The 14,811-nt window shown below is 39.9% G+C and overlaps 2 protein-coding genes across 2 annotated transcripts in view; both read left to right on the top strand.

The window, feature by feature from the left end:
- Nucleotides 1–11,817, top strand: part of kncn (kinocilin) — a 33,022-nt gene extending 21,205 nt beyond the window's left edge. The window contains exons 4-5 of the mRNA XM_060905502.1: nucleotides 5,751–5,841; nucleotides 11,383–11,817. Coding sequence (XP_060761485.1) covers nucleotides 5,751–5,841; nucleotides 11,383–11,452 — 161 coding nt within the window. The 3' untranslated portion in view covers nucleotides 11,453–11,817. The remainder of the gene's footprint in view (nucleotides 1–5,750; nucleotides 5,842–11,382) is intronic.
- Nucleotides 11,818–12,701: 884 nt separating this feature from the next.
- On the top strand, nucleotides 12,702–14,261 carry tmem275a (transmembrane protein 275a). Its single transcript, XM_060905501.1, has 2 exons — nucleotides 12,702–12,800; nucleotides 13,223–14,261. Exon 2 carries the CDS (start codon nucleotides 13,310–13,312, stop codon nucleotides 13,928–13,930), a length of 621 nt encoding a protein of 206 aa, XP_060761484.1. The 5' UTR covers nucleotides 12,702–12,800; nucleotides 13,223–13,309; the 3' UTR covers nucleotides 13,931–14,261.
- Nucleotides 14,262–14,811: the final 550 nt, after the last annotated feature.

Genomic DNA, 14,811 nt, shown 5'->3' with positions numbered 1-14,811 from the left:
TCTCTCTCTTCTCCCCCCCTCCCCCCGTCTGTCCCTCTGAGTTACATGTCGGTCCTAAGATTGAGATGCTGAACCTCTTCTGCTCCTCGGACCTGCCTGATCCATCCTGGTGCCCTGTGTCTGGTTGGAGTCTCATCACATCGCACCTGTGGAGGACGGCCCCATGAGGAGAGTTGAAAGTCACACCTGGAGGACGCTCTGGACTCTTACAGTAATGCTTTTATGGCTGAGGACTACAGTTGACTTGCTAACTTTAGGACTGCAGTTGTCATGAACAGTTTTGCACTCAAGTTTCCATCAATGAAGAGTTTATAACATCAACGAAACTGACTTCATGTTAAAACTGTTAATGTTATAGTCATGTTGCCTGTTATCACCCAAATGAGGATGGGTTCCCTTTTGAGTCTGGTTCCTCTCGAGGTTTCTTCTTCATGTCGTCTGAGGGAGTTTTTCCTTGCCACCGTCGCCACAGGCTTCATCATCAGGGATAGATTAGGGATAAAATTAGCTCCTAATTTTCGTTCAAATTCTGTAAAGCTGCTTTGCGACAATGTCTATTGCTAAAAGCACTATACAAATAAACTTGACTTGACTTAATGTTGATGGGACGTTATTTCTGGAATGTTATGCAGAAATCCTGTGTTTAGGATTTGCATTCTGAGCCTCAAGATGTTGCCTCTTATTCACATTTCTCTCATTTCTCCTTCTTCAGCTGTGTAGTTTGGTTTTTGTCCCATTTCTGCTCGGCTTCTGCACCATAATGGATCCCTGACTGTGTATTATGGATAATGACTGCATTAAAGTCTTGGAAAGAAACACAATAAAACAACTATCCGGCCATGTCATACTGTTCCTTGCTAATTTTTAGTACAGGTAAATTGGATATTTTTCCAGAGGAACAGACCAACTCCTGGGTTTTAATCAAATTGTAAGAGGAAATGCAGGATCTTTTTTTGTTGTCAATGTTTTTTTTTCTTTCAATATATTGACTCTGGTTACATCATCACAATACTGAATCTCAGTTTATAAATTAGACAAAGAGCTAATGTTGTCCTGATGTTGTGGATAAACAAGCTGTAAATTTAGTTATTTTCAAGGACTTTTCAGAGCAACAATCCTGTTTAAATGTCCGTGTGACTTGATGAGACTCATATTACAGCTTTCCTGTTCCCATTTCCTGTTGAATGTGTGCAGTCTGGGGTTTTAAACACTGTTCATCTCGATAAGTTAGAAACATTGAATAGCTGATGATGTCACCAGGTAGCTGCTTATGTAAGGAATAAAAAAATAGATAGAGACTGCAATTTAAGTCACAGTAATTTGCACTAGCTGTTACAAACCAGGATGCCTGGTCACTGTACCCTATCGATCCAGAAAGTTGCACCCTGCCCCCCTGGAAAAAAAAAACTGATTGAAAGAATTGTGAAAATTGACAGAGTTATAAGTGATTGGGAAAAAAAGCCTGTTTTTCATGGATCATTCCGGTTTAGTGATCTGGATCACCACCAAATGTCATAGCAACGTAATTCAGCCCAGACATATTCTTCATGTGAAATTTGGTGATGATTGGTTGAAAACTGAGGGAGAAATAGCGTCCTAAAAACTTTAGGATAATAATAAGAGGAAAAAGAAGGAGAATAAAGTAGAAAGATCCTGAGTGAGAGTAACAGTTTGCGCCAGTGCTGCTAGCACAAATTAATGACAATGACCGCTTGTCACGTTACCAAGAAATCACAGCAGAGAAACTCTTCTGTCCAGAAAACATACAAATCTACAGCTTTACCTCTGAATGTTACAGAACTCTGACACTGGCATCTCCTTCCGTAAATGTTATATAAACACATTTCTACTGACAGAAAACTTCACCACATCAAAGTTTATACAGTTATTTTTATCCGTTTATGTGGATCGTCTGCTGTACAAAGTCCCTGTGAATGGGCTGTTACCATAGAAATGACAATTAATATAAATTATTGTTATGTAAACCTCTGATTTTGATTACAGCCCAAATTATTTTCAAGCTGCTGCTATAGGAAGTTCATCTACACCTTCTGACCAATCAGCTTTGAGAATTCAACAATGCTGTGAATAGGCTCCAGCTTGCCTGCAACCCTGTAGAACAGAATAAGCGGCTACAGATAATGGATGGCTGGATGGATGGAACAATGCTGTGGTCTAACATATCTTACACACATACACGTACTTAGCGCCTGGTGTTAATATTAATCCATGCGTTCAGTCAGATTCAGAAGAATAAAAAATTTACCCAAAGCTCGTGTACTCTTTTTGAAAAATCCATTTATTTAAGAAACAGGAAATATTTTCATTACGGGAAATAAGGTCATTTTTAAAGAGCTATTTAAATTGTAAATTAGCTGCTTTCCTGTCTTTATTCACCTCCACTCCATCACTGTGTAAGTGCTCTCTAAACAGAGGTGTGCAGTAAAAAAGATGATTAAGGGCTCAGTGAGATTGATGTCTCTGAAACCCCTTGAAGTGTCAAATACTGGGCTAATGAAGGAGTGTATCATTTAATCAGAGAGGAGAGATCACTGCAGCATTATGGAAATGGATGTGAAACGCATCTCACACAGCATGCTCTCTCTCTCTCTCTCTCTCTCTCTCTCTGCCTGATAATGGCTGCTTTTATAATGACTCACTGTGGTTCATTTGGACATTACACAATATATTCACTCTAATAACGACTGGGCTGATCTGATTCTCAACAGAGACAGTGTGTTAATGGATAGATAAACTGCAAGATTACTGAATGGAATGGATGGATGGATGGATGGATGGATGGATGGATGGATGGATGGATGGATAGTAAGATATATATAAGTAAGGTTAGTAAGTAGGAACAGCCATATATGTATGGATAAGAACTGAAGAATAGTTAAACAGAACATTTAATGAAATGGTTGGATGGACAGTTAGATGGAAGGAGGAATAAGTGGATGAACAGTTAGAGTAGTTAATGGATGGATGGATGAATAAATAAACAAATGGATATGTAGACAGATGGACAGATGGGTGGATGGATGAATAGATAGATGGATGGCTGGATGCATGAATAAATGTAAGGATGGGTGGATAGATGGACAGATGAATAGATGGATGGATGGATGAATAAATAAATGGATGGACAGATAGATGGGTGGATGAATAAATTAATATATGGATGGGTAGATAGATGGACAGATAGATTGGTGGATGGATGGATAAATAAATAAATAAATAAATAAATAAATATCTGGATGGGTGGATAGATGGATAGATAAATGGATGGATGAATAAATAGATGGATGGATGACAGATAGATGGATGGATGAATAACTATATGGATGGGTGGATAGATAGATGGACAGATGGATGGACAGATGAATGAATGGGTGGATGGATGAATGATGGATGATACAACCCCGATTCCAAAAAAGTTGGGACAAAGTACAAATTGTAAATAAAAACAGAATGCAATAATTTACAAATCTCAAAAACTGATATTGTATTCACAATAGAACATAGACAACATATCAAATGTCGAAAGTGAGACATTTTGAAATTTCATGCCAAATATTGGTTCATTTGAAATTTCATGACAGCAACACATCTCAAAAAAGTTGGGACAGGGGCAATAAGAGGCTGGAAAAGTTAAAGGTACAAAAAAGGAACAGCTGGAGGACCAAATTGCAACTCATTAGGTCAATTGGCAATAGGTCATTAACATGACTGGGTATAAAAAGAGCATCTTGGAGTGGCAGCGGCTCTCAGAAGTAAAGATGGGAAGAGGATCACCAATCCCCCTAATTCTGCGCCCACAAATAGTGGAGCAATATCAGAAAGGAGTTCGACAGTGTAAAATTGCAAAGAGTTTGAACATATCATCATCTACAGTGCATAATATCATCAAAAGATTCAGAGAATCTGGAAGAATCTCTGTGCGTAAGGGTCAAGGCCGGAAAACCATACTGGGTGCCCGTGATCTTCGGGCCCTTAAACGGCACTGCATCACATACAGGCATGCTTCTGTATTGGAAATCACAAAATGGGCTCAGGAATATTTCCAGAGAATGTTATCTGTGAACACAATTCACCGTGCCATCCGCCGTTGCCAGCTAAAACTCTATAGTTCAAAGAAGAAGCCATATCTAAACATGATCCAGAAGCGCAGACGTCTTCTCTGGGCCAAGGCTCATTTAAAATGGACTGTGGCAAAGTGGAAAACTGTTCTGTGGTCAGACGAATCAAAATTTGAAGTTCTTTATGGAAATCAGGGACGCCGTGTCATTCGGACTAAAGAGGAGAAGGACGACCCGAGTTGTTATCAGCGCTCAGTTCAGAAGCCTGCATCTCTGATGGTATGGGGTTGCATTAGTGCGTGTGGCATGGGCAGCTTACACATCTGGAAAGACACCATCAATGCTGAAAGGTATATCCAGGTTCTAGAGCAACATATGCTCCCATCCAGACGACGTCTCTTTCAGGGAAGACCTTGCATTTTCCAACATGACAATGCCAAACCACATACTGCATCAATTACAGCATCATGGCTGCGTAGAAGAAGGGTCCGGGTACTGAACTGGCCAGCTTGCAGTCCAGATCTTTCACCCATAGAAAACATTTGGCGCATCATAAAACGGAAGATACGACAAAAAAAGACCTAAGACAGTTGAGCAACTAGAATCCTACATTAGACAAGAATGGGTTAACATTCCTATCCCTAAACTTGAGCAACTTGTCTCCTCAGTCCCCAGACGTTTACAGACTGTTGTAAAGAGAAAAGGGGATGTCTCACAGTGGGAAACATGGCCTTGTCCCAACTTTTTTGAGATGTGTTGTTGTCATGAAATTTAAAAATCACCTAATTTTTCTCTTTAAATGATACATTTTCTCAGTTTAAACATTTGATATGTCATCTATGTTCTATTCTGAATAAAATGTTGAATTTTGAAACTTCCACATCACTGCATTCCGTTTTTATGTACAATTTGTAATTTGTCCCAACTTTTTTGGAATTGGGGTTGTAGAATGATGAATAAATATATGGATGGGTGGATAGATAGATGGATGGACAGATGAATAGATGAATGGATGGAAGGATGAATAGACAGATGGATGGATTAATGTATGTATGTATGGATGAATGGATGGATGGATGAATAGATAGATAGATAGATAGATAGATAGATAGATAGATAGATAGATAGATAGATGGATAGATGATTGATGCTGTAAATAAATGCTCTTATTCCAACAGCCAAATTGCACAGTGCCTAAAGTACAGATATGAAATCAGAAAACACACACAACAAAAAATGGCACTAAAAATAATAAAAACATGACAGTAAATGATGATGATGAATGGTGATTTCTCCAGAGGAAAATAAAAAAAAACTCCTTTTCTTGTGTTTCTGAAAATGTTCATTTTTCCATCACAGCAGAGTGCCACATTTATTACACTTATTATACAGCTGAATGATGTGAATGTGTGAAATGTGTTTGAACAAAATGAGAATAAATGTATTTTTCTCTGAGTGTGTACACACACACACACACACACACACACACACACACACTTTTTTCTGTGGAGTGTGAAGCGGCCATGCTCTCACACACTAAATCATGGAAATATTCCAGAGGGAAGGATGCATGTGTGTGTGTGTGTGTGTGTGTGTGTGTGTGTGTGTGTGTGTGTGTGTGTGTGTGAGATGAGCAGTGCTGAATGTTTCTCTGTTTGTTGGTTATCTCAGGGACTCTGGGTCAGCTTGAGCGCTCGAAGAGCCGCGTGGGGACGTTTGTGGAGGCGGGAGCTGCTGCAGCTGAAGACTCGCAGGAGGACGGGTGAGAAATCTGTAAATTAGGACTGAGGTCAAGCAGCCTTCACCCCTCCAGGAGGACCAGAGTGTGTGTGCTGTTGTGGATGAGCACAAAATGTGAAACCACTACACGATCAAAGATCGTTTATTCCAAACTTCTTCTTTGAGGTGTCCTGTGTCTTTGTTAAATTTACACAAAACCACAGCGCTGTTGAGTTCTGGATTCTGATTGGGCCAGAAGAGAAGGTGTCAGAGCATTTTTAACATAGTTACTGGGAAACCAAATGGTCTCCCAGTGGCCAGATTTGGTCTCCTAGTCAATGCCAAACCAGCTTCACTGGGAGACCAAATTTTAAACCAAGTTATGTCTTATCATTTGGTTCAATCAGTTGCAATTAATTAACCAAGTACCATGTAAGTATACATTTAACAAGGAAAACTTGGCACTGCATTAACTATGTTGATATTATGCTGGCTGAAACGAGGATTCGTAATGCAGCAATTTGCATCACAGGATATGCCGCAGCGGTGCAGCCGCATGGACTCTGGGGCCTGTGATTGTATTGCCCAGACCAGTTGGTCTCCTAGTGGAAAATCCTTAAAAAATGCTCTGGAAGGTGTTGATGAGTTTTCTGTAACAGCAGCTCTGACAATAGTGAAGCCGCATTGCTCGTTCACAGGGACTTGTGCAGCAGATGCTCCACTGATAATAAACAGTTAAAAAAAATTGTTGTTATGATAAAAATTTTCTGTAAGGAGTTGTCACTTTAGGTTTGTGGTTTCTCTGTAACAAAAAACAACAAGCTGTGGTTTATTCTCTCGTTAATCTCAAGAAAGAGAAAAAAGAGAGACTGATGAGGGAACGAGTGCTGATAGCTGCTGTAACAAAAGTGACAACAGGAACTAACTTCTTTCACAGATGTTTCAGAACATTAATTGTAGCTCTAAATAGCTACGAAGCGTGACATGCCCTTCTTTAATGAATTGAGAAATTGTAATCACTGGCAAATTATTGTGATATAAGAAAACTTTGGGTTGTGGTTTTATAGCAAACTGATCATCTACAGCATAATAAGAGTAATGCCACACTGTCACATGCACGATGAAATCTGATTGGTTCGATGGGAGCCACATTCCAGTGTGAAATCATATTGTATGTGTGCATGCTACAACTGCGCACTTTTGGCACTGAGATTGATGGCAGAGTACAGAAACATGGCTGTGTAAATGAGCGCACAGGTGTAATTTAAATAAAAAAAAAAGTGAATCTTGAGAGATGGGGATTAAAGCGATGAGCAATGCATTAGTAAATTATCTGCAGTGGTTTTAATTGTGAAATATTGTCAGGTTGTTTCTGTGCTCAGGAATGGTCTCACACACACACACACACACACTACATTTTCATTTCGTTGATCTCTCTCCCTCTCTCTGGCTGTGTCTCTGGAGCCTCTGTGTAATTCGATTCTGTTTTCCAGCAGCATGCAGGCGCGAGTGTGTGGCTCGCCAGGGAATAGCGTGATCATAACTCGCAGGATTTTAATGGCCATTTTGTATTAAACTCATTTTTTTGTTGTTCTCTACCCTGCGAGTGTGCATCAGTGCTTATTGCCTCGTTTGGTGTAACATCTTCATGAAGAATCAAAAGAGTTCACAAAGAGTCCAAGAAAAGTATTGACTGTACAATTCACCATTTATTTCTCTGTATGTACATACTGTATGTACTAATACACTTTCAAACACCTGTCAGTTTCTTTGAAGGGGGTGTGGCCTGTGTGCCCATCAATCACAGTGAACAGGATTGATGTGTCTCTGTGTCTGTTTTTTAGGATTTCCTTAAGTATGTTTTCAGCTTCATGCAGTTTGCATTACATAATAATATGTTATATTAAGAGGTCATAGTGTAATGTTAATATAATATAGGATATAAATAGAGGATATTACACAGTAGTACAGAGATATGAAGTTTATCTCTGAGTGGTGAATGTATATATTCACTCGTGAGCAAAGCGAACGAGTGATATTTTTCAACAAGAGAAGATAAACTTCATATCTTCACCCCACTGTGTAATGTTCTTTATATTATATGGACACATCCACCAACCCCCCCCAAAAAAAGCAAAACAAAACAAAACAAAAAACAACAACAACAAACAAACCACAAGTTAATCAAAATAATTTTAATTCTGAACCGGTTCACCATTTTGACAACATGCGTCTAGTCAGCAGGAAAACACTGGAAGTGACATCATCAGAGTGAAATATCGGGAATTATTATCCATACAGGACACGTTTTGATGGAACAAAAACGTGTTCTATTCCCTTCTAGTGGGTTTCATTCATTTGGTTTGATAGCATGCAATATTGTTAGCATATCATGCAATATTGTTAGCACTCTACCCAATGGAGAATGAGCACTGAATATAGTTTACGATATTGCACGGTTGTCAAGACAACATGATTGCTCTCCTATGATGAGCTAAATTTCGTCATACATTTGTGCAGTGACAATAAAGGCATTCTATTCTATGATGTCACACGTAGACATAAAACTTCTGTGCTAGCGAGTGACTGTGACAATTTGTAAACAAACATGGCCGCCAGGTTTGCTTCATTAAATACAGAAGATTTTGAGAGAATTTTGAAAGAGAAAGACGTGTTGAACACCCGAAAGGAATGTATAATAATAATAATAATAATAATAATAATAATAATAATAATAATGTCTAGCTTTTTTTTGTGGTCTATCAGATATATTCCATTCAGCTACTCATATTCGACTTGATCAGTATCATGCTAGCTGAATGGAATATATGTGATAGACTACGAAAAAAAGCCAGACAATATTATGTAAATATGTCACTCAGATCCGCGATAGACTTCGTATGAAAAATGTGAGTTTTTCAACACGGGAAGATAAACTTCATATCTTCAAGACAACGTGTGATTTTCTTTTTATTATATCGACACATTCACAAACAAAAAGTCCCCAAATTTATCAAAACAATTCATCGATTTCCTCATGAGTGACTTTTAGAGATTTATGTCACGGTTTTTATTCTCTATGTCCCGGATGGAGCTCGGATGAAAAATACGAGTGGCGTATTTCCCAGTAAAATGTTCTCAAACTATCCAAGGTTTGTTTCTGAACTAAAAATCTTATAATTCAGAAAATTACACTGCATATGATTTATTCTAAAGTAAAACCAATCAGTTTGTAGTTTAGAAAAACCAAAACCAAAAACCAAAGTGATGAAAAGCTGACTGAATCAACCTGAGCATCAGACGAGTGAGTGAATCTGGGACACTGCACTAAACTCTACACCTCATACAACTGTTACACAAAAGAGAGAGAAAGCATGAACGTTTGAATGGAAGCGCTTACAAGTGTGTGTGTGTGTGTGTGTGTGTGTGTGTGTGTAGCCTCCCATCTTGCTCTTTGTGCAACATAAATGACACTATCAAGAAGAGCAGTGGCATATGTCACCATGACAACCACATCCTCGGCATCTTTACTGCTGAAAGGAGCGCAGTACACTTACACAGAGGACGGAGTTAGTGTTTATTTCTACACTTACGTTAAGTGAAAACCAGAGCAAAACCTTTTATTTGCTGGTCCTTAGGATTGAAACGTCCTTCGTGTGTTGCAGAAAATTTACAACTGACACAAGTTTGTGACCGTTCTGAATATTGTTTAATTTATTACTTTATTAAAACAGAAGCAATGACTCCTTTCTTTAAAGCGACGAGTTCAAAGGCTACGCCTCCTTCAGTTGGACTGACAGAAGCATTGACATGCCTTATTGATTTGTCCCAGTCGTTAGGGCTCTGATTCTTGGTTAGTCCCTTTGTTTTAAGATGTGAAACCTTGGTTAGTGCTATAATAGTCCAGTCCTGTTCCAGTCTTTAGAACTTTGAACTCTTGCTTAGTCCCAGTCTTTAGGGCCCTGACTCTTGCTTAGTTCATACCTTTATGCCTCCGTCTCTTGCTTAGTCCGACTTTTTAGGGCTCTGACTCTTGGTTATTCCCCGTCTTTAGGGATCTGACTCTTGGTTAGTCCCAGTCTTTAAGGCTCTGACTCTTGGTTAGTCCCAGTCTTTAGGGATCTGACTCTTGGTTATTCCCAGTCTTTAGGGATCTGACTCTTGGTTAGTCCCAGACTTTAGGGCTCTGACTCTTGGTTAGTCCCAGTCTTTAAGGCTCTGACTCTTGGTTATCCCCAGTCTTTAGGGATCTGATGCTTGGTTTGTCCCAGTCTTTAGGGCTCTGACTCTTGGTTAGTCCCAGTCTTTAAGGCTCTGACTCTTGGTTATTCCCAGTCTTTAGGGATCTGACGCTTGGTTTGTCCCAGTTTTTAGGGATCTGGCCCTTGGTTAGTCCCAGTCTTTAGGGCTCTGACTCTTGGTTAGTCCGACTTTTTAGGGCTCTGACTCTTGGTTAGTCCTAGTCTTTAAGGCTCTGACTCTTGGTTAGTCCCAGTATTTAAGGTTCTGACTTTTGGTTAGTCCCAGTCTTTGAGGCTCTGACTCTTGGTTATTCCCAGTCTTTAGGGCTCTGACTCTTGGATATTCCCAGTCTTTAGGGATCTGATGCTTGGTTTGTCCCAGTTTTTAGGGATCTGATGCTTGGTTAGTCCCAGTCTTTAAGGCCCTGACTCTTGGTTAGTTCATGCCTTTATGTCTCTGTTTCTTGCTTAATCACACTTTTTAGGGCTCTGACTCTTGGTTAGTCCCAGTCTTTGAGGCTCTGACTCTTGCTTAGTCATAGTCTTTAGGGATCTGATGCTTGATTTGTCCCAGTTTTTATGGCTCTGACACTTGGTTAGTCCCACTTTTTAGGGAGCTGACTCTTGGTTAGTCCCAGTCTTTAGAGGGCTGACTCTTGGTTAGTCCCAGTCTTTAAGGCTCTGACTCTTGGTTAGTCCCAGTATTTAAAGCTCTGACTCTTGGTTATTCCCAGTCTTTAGGTCTCTGATATTGGTTAGTCCCAGTCTGTAGAGGTCTGACTCTTGGTTAGTCCCAGTCTTTAAGGCTCTGTCTCTTGGTTAGTTCCAGTTTTTAAGGCTCTGACTCTTGGTTAGTCCCAGTATTTAAAGCTCTGACTCTTGGTTAGTACCAGTCTTTAAGGTTCTCACTCTTGGTTAATCCCAGTCTTTAGGTCTCTGATATTGGTTAGTCCCAGTCTGTAGAGGTCTGACTCTTGGTTAGTCCCAGTCTTTAAGGCTCTGTCTCTTGGTTAGTTCCAGTTTTTAAGGTTCTGACTCTTGGTTAGTCCCAGTATTTAAAGCTCTGACTCTTGGTTAGTACCAGTCTTTAAGGTTCTCACTCTTGGTTAATCCCAGTCTTTAGGTCTCTGATCTTGGGTAGTCTGAGCATTTAGAGTTCTAACTCTTGGGTAGTCCCAGTCTTGAAGGCTCCGTCCCTTGGCTAGTCTCTTCAGGGACTCATGGTTAGTCCCAGTCTTCAGACGAACTGGATGTTGGTTAGATGTTAAAATATATGTTATTATGTATGTATTGTATGAAACGTGAATACTACTTATAATCTATTTTATCTTCTTTTTCTCCAGACCCTCTACAGATGTCCCAGATATTTTGGGCAAGCGTAAACCCAAACTCTCAGAGGTGGACCTTCCATGAACATCTGAAACTCAAACCATTGAATGTGTGAAAGAACAGAGAGAATTATAACATAATACCAGTTAGATTCAGGCCTACAGTTTAATACCTGTGGTCAAAACCGTGTTTGTGTGTAGATGAAACATGAATGAGTTATGTATGTTATTAGAATGAACATTAGGAAATCTTGGCCATGAGATGCATCTTCCCTCCTGTTGTGTATCTTCACCCCAGGCCATCTCTTTCGACTCCAGATCAAATGCAAATGTGACATTTATTTAAAAATCTCCAATATGTCTCATTTCCATTTCAGTGATGATCAATGATGTAATCCTGATGGAAGGTTTAAAACAAATTGTTTTTGCTCAGAGGGAACAGAATGATTGAAGACTTTAATAGATTTTTAATGTGTGTTTAAAAAAAGCTCAATTCATGAGTAAATACATGAGTAAAATTTGGACGACTACAAATTGTTTGAGGTCATTTGCAATTTGAAATGTTTCTGGATGATTCTATGCTGTCCAGAAATAAAATATTACAGGCAACAAACTTAAAAGTTCTGTTTTATGTGAAAAAAAATCTGTGTGTCATGTTTCCTCTCTCTCTCTCTCTCTCTCTCTCTCTCTGTGTGTGTGTGTGTGTGTGTTTTCAGCAGAGATGTTGGAAAAAATCATTTAGATGAGAAACCTCAAAAACAAACCTCATCCCTTTCTTTTATTTATTTATTTATTTATTTATATTTTTACATTCCCCAACTTGGTCATATTTGGTTGGGAAATTCTAAATATCACTCGTCACGAAAACTGAGGATGGTTATTCCACAATTCCACAATCTGTAACCACTGCTTGGAGTTGGTTGATCTCCATTGGTGAATGATTTATACCTTCCAACCTGGCTCATGTCTAATCTGGCAACCTTGATCAATCCAATCTGGCAACCCTGGCTGCCTCTGTTTGATCTCACAGAGAAAAGCAACTGCAGCAGGGAAACGCAGAGCAGAGGAACCTGTCCGAGAGCCGAGACACATCTTTACAGCTTTCCCTCTGTTTATAACCCACAGTGCGCCTGGTTATTACAGAGCTTTCAGATCAAAGAATGATGGATTTACTCCACATTTTTGACATTTGTATAGCTTTTCTTTGGAAAATAAAATACCATCAGAGAGCTGAAGTAGTAAAACATGAGATGATCATTCAGCATCATTAAGAATTCACTGAATGAAGGATTTACACTGCTTTTGGGGACTTGAGATGGAGATGTAATAAAAAAAACAAAGAAAAAAAAACAAAGAGTGTAATTCCAGGATACGACCTGTGTGATTTCTCTGGGCTGGATGATTGAGACTCCAAGATTCCATCCTTCTTACAAGTGAGTTAAAGATCCATCTTTATTCTACACAAAGTCCAAGGCAAATTCATGTATTCAGATCTATTTTGAGTTTTTGAGTTATGAATCGCGTATTGATTTGACTTGCTGCCGCTCACTTGATTGGAACCAGCATTCTAGGATTAAAAAAAAAAGGAAATCAGTTGAGCAGGGAAGTGAGATTAAAATGACCATTTGGTTATGCATGTGCTTCTCGAGTTTCTGATGACATTACAGCAGTTGTCATGACCAAGCTGTGACCTTGCTTGAAGAATGCTGCCTGTGATCTCTCAATTGCTTTCATTTTTTTTTTACCATTCGTCACGTCATAACAGTTCACAAGAGTGTTAGACCAGCAAAGAGACAGATGTAGCTTCTGTAGCTTTGTGATTCTTCACTAAAATCTTTCTATCCTTTCATTACAGGTTGCCTGAAAGAATTCACCATCAATTAATGATGCAGCACTAACAAGACTTCATCCAAGATTACATGACCATAACCACGATATAGAAATGGTGTGTACTGAACGAAACTCCAGCACCTCTGTGCCCAAAAAGGAGCCTCAAGTCCATCATAAACGCAAATCCCGCCCTCAGAGCCTCCCATCTCCGGCGCTATGCTGCGCATGTGGCCTGTGCATCATGCTCGCGGGTATCAACATCACCCTAGTGGGCGCTTTCGCCTTTACTACGCTCATGCCTTCCGGTAACCCACCTATCATCATTGGACCCGTTCTTCTGCTCATTGCCTTCACTTTCTTTGCCGCCTGCTGCGTGTGCAGCCGCATGCCTCCGCCACATAGCTCACGTCGAACCAAATCGGGCAACGTGGGATTCATGAGGCACCACGGTGCGGCATTTGAGATTGAAACAAGTGAGCACACCATTCAGGACACAACCGCCGTCCAGCTCAGTCCCACCAACTCGCCCAGCCTGTCGCGCAGCTCGGAATCAGATCGAGATGCTAATGTGAATGCAAACACCAATGTTAATACTAATGCTAATGCACCTGCTCCGGACTATTCGCTCTTCACTATGGATGCTAATGGGCCGAACTCGGCATCAGTAGCTTTTTCCACCACTACAGGAAGTGGGGAAGCAGTCAAGCTCACGTTGCCATCCAGTGCCACCTAGGAAAGACTATAAGTCTCTTCTGAAATGTAAATATAAAATGTTGCAGGAGGAAAGATAGCTGACACTTGGGTGCTATTTTGGTGTGGTTCAGTGTGGTGCGTAAAAGAGCTGAAAGTGTCCTGATCCAGAGGTGTCCATGAAGTAACAAACTTGCCATCGGTAGCTTTTACAGCCTCCACAGGAAGTGAGAAAGAAATCAAGAAATCAAATTCACTTTATCATTGAACACCACCTAGAAGAATCTGCAAATCTTTGCAGAGATGTAAATAAAATGTTTTGCGAGGGAAGTGGCACTTTGTTTGGTGCTATTTTGCGGTTGGAGCTCATTAAGAAGCACTGGAATGTCCTGATTGGAAATCTATGTGGCAAAAGATCTTTAAAGAATACTGAGAGACTTTTAAACTTCTTGAAATGGAAGAAGCCTTGTATCTAGATGCGCTTGTCCTTCACAACAGATTCTAGAAGACCTAGAAGAGTCCACGAATTTCCACTGAGATGTAAACAGCATGTTAGGTGTGCTCATCATAAGTGTGTGCATTAGGATCTCCTTGAAAGCTAATGCCAAAGTGAATACTAGCTGAAACATGCCTTCTGCAGATTTCACACGCTTGGTAATTAGTGTAGCTTGGCATTGACGACTACTATTGGGCATTTTATCCACAGGAAGCAGAGACATGGTGAAGCAGATTCACTTCACCTTCTGATGCCATCTTGTGCATTAATGGAGATGTGTTAGCACTTGTTGAAAAAGTCCTGCTTTGGGAAAGCTGATGGTTGACAGAGAAATGTATTAAGGGCTTTCAAACTCCAAATGGATGGAGCCTCGGTGTGTGAATCACTGTGTCTTGTGTTTCACACTTTAACACTCTGCCACTGTTACT

This window comes from Neoarius graeffei, chromosome 23, assembly GCF_027579695.1.
Source record: "Neoarius graeffei isolate fNeoGra1 chromosome 23, fNeoGra1.pri, whole genome shotgun sequence".
NCBI classification, from domain to species: domain Eukaryota; kingdom Metazoa; phylum Chordata; class Actinopteri; order Siluriformes; family Ariidae; genus Neoarius; species Neoarius graeffei.
This window is presented reverse-complemented; position numbering and strand designations above follow the sequence as displayed.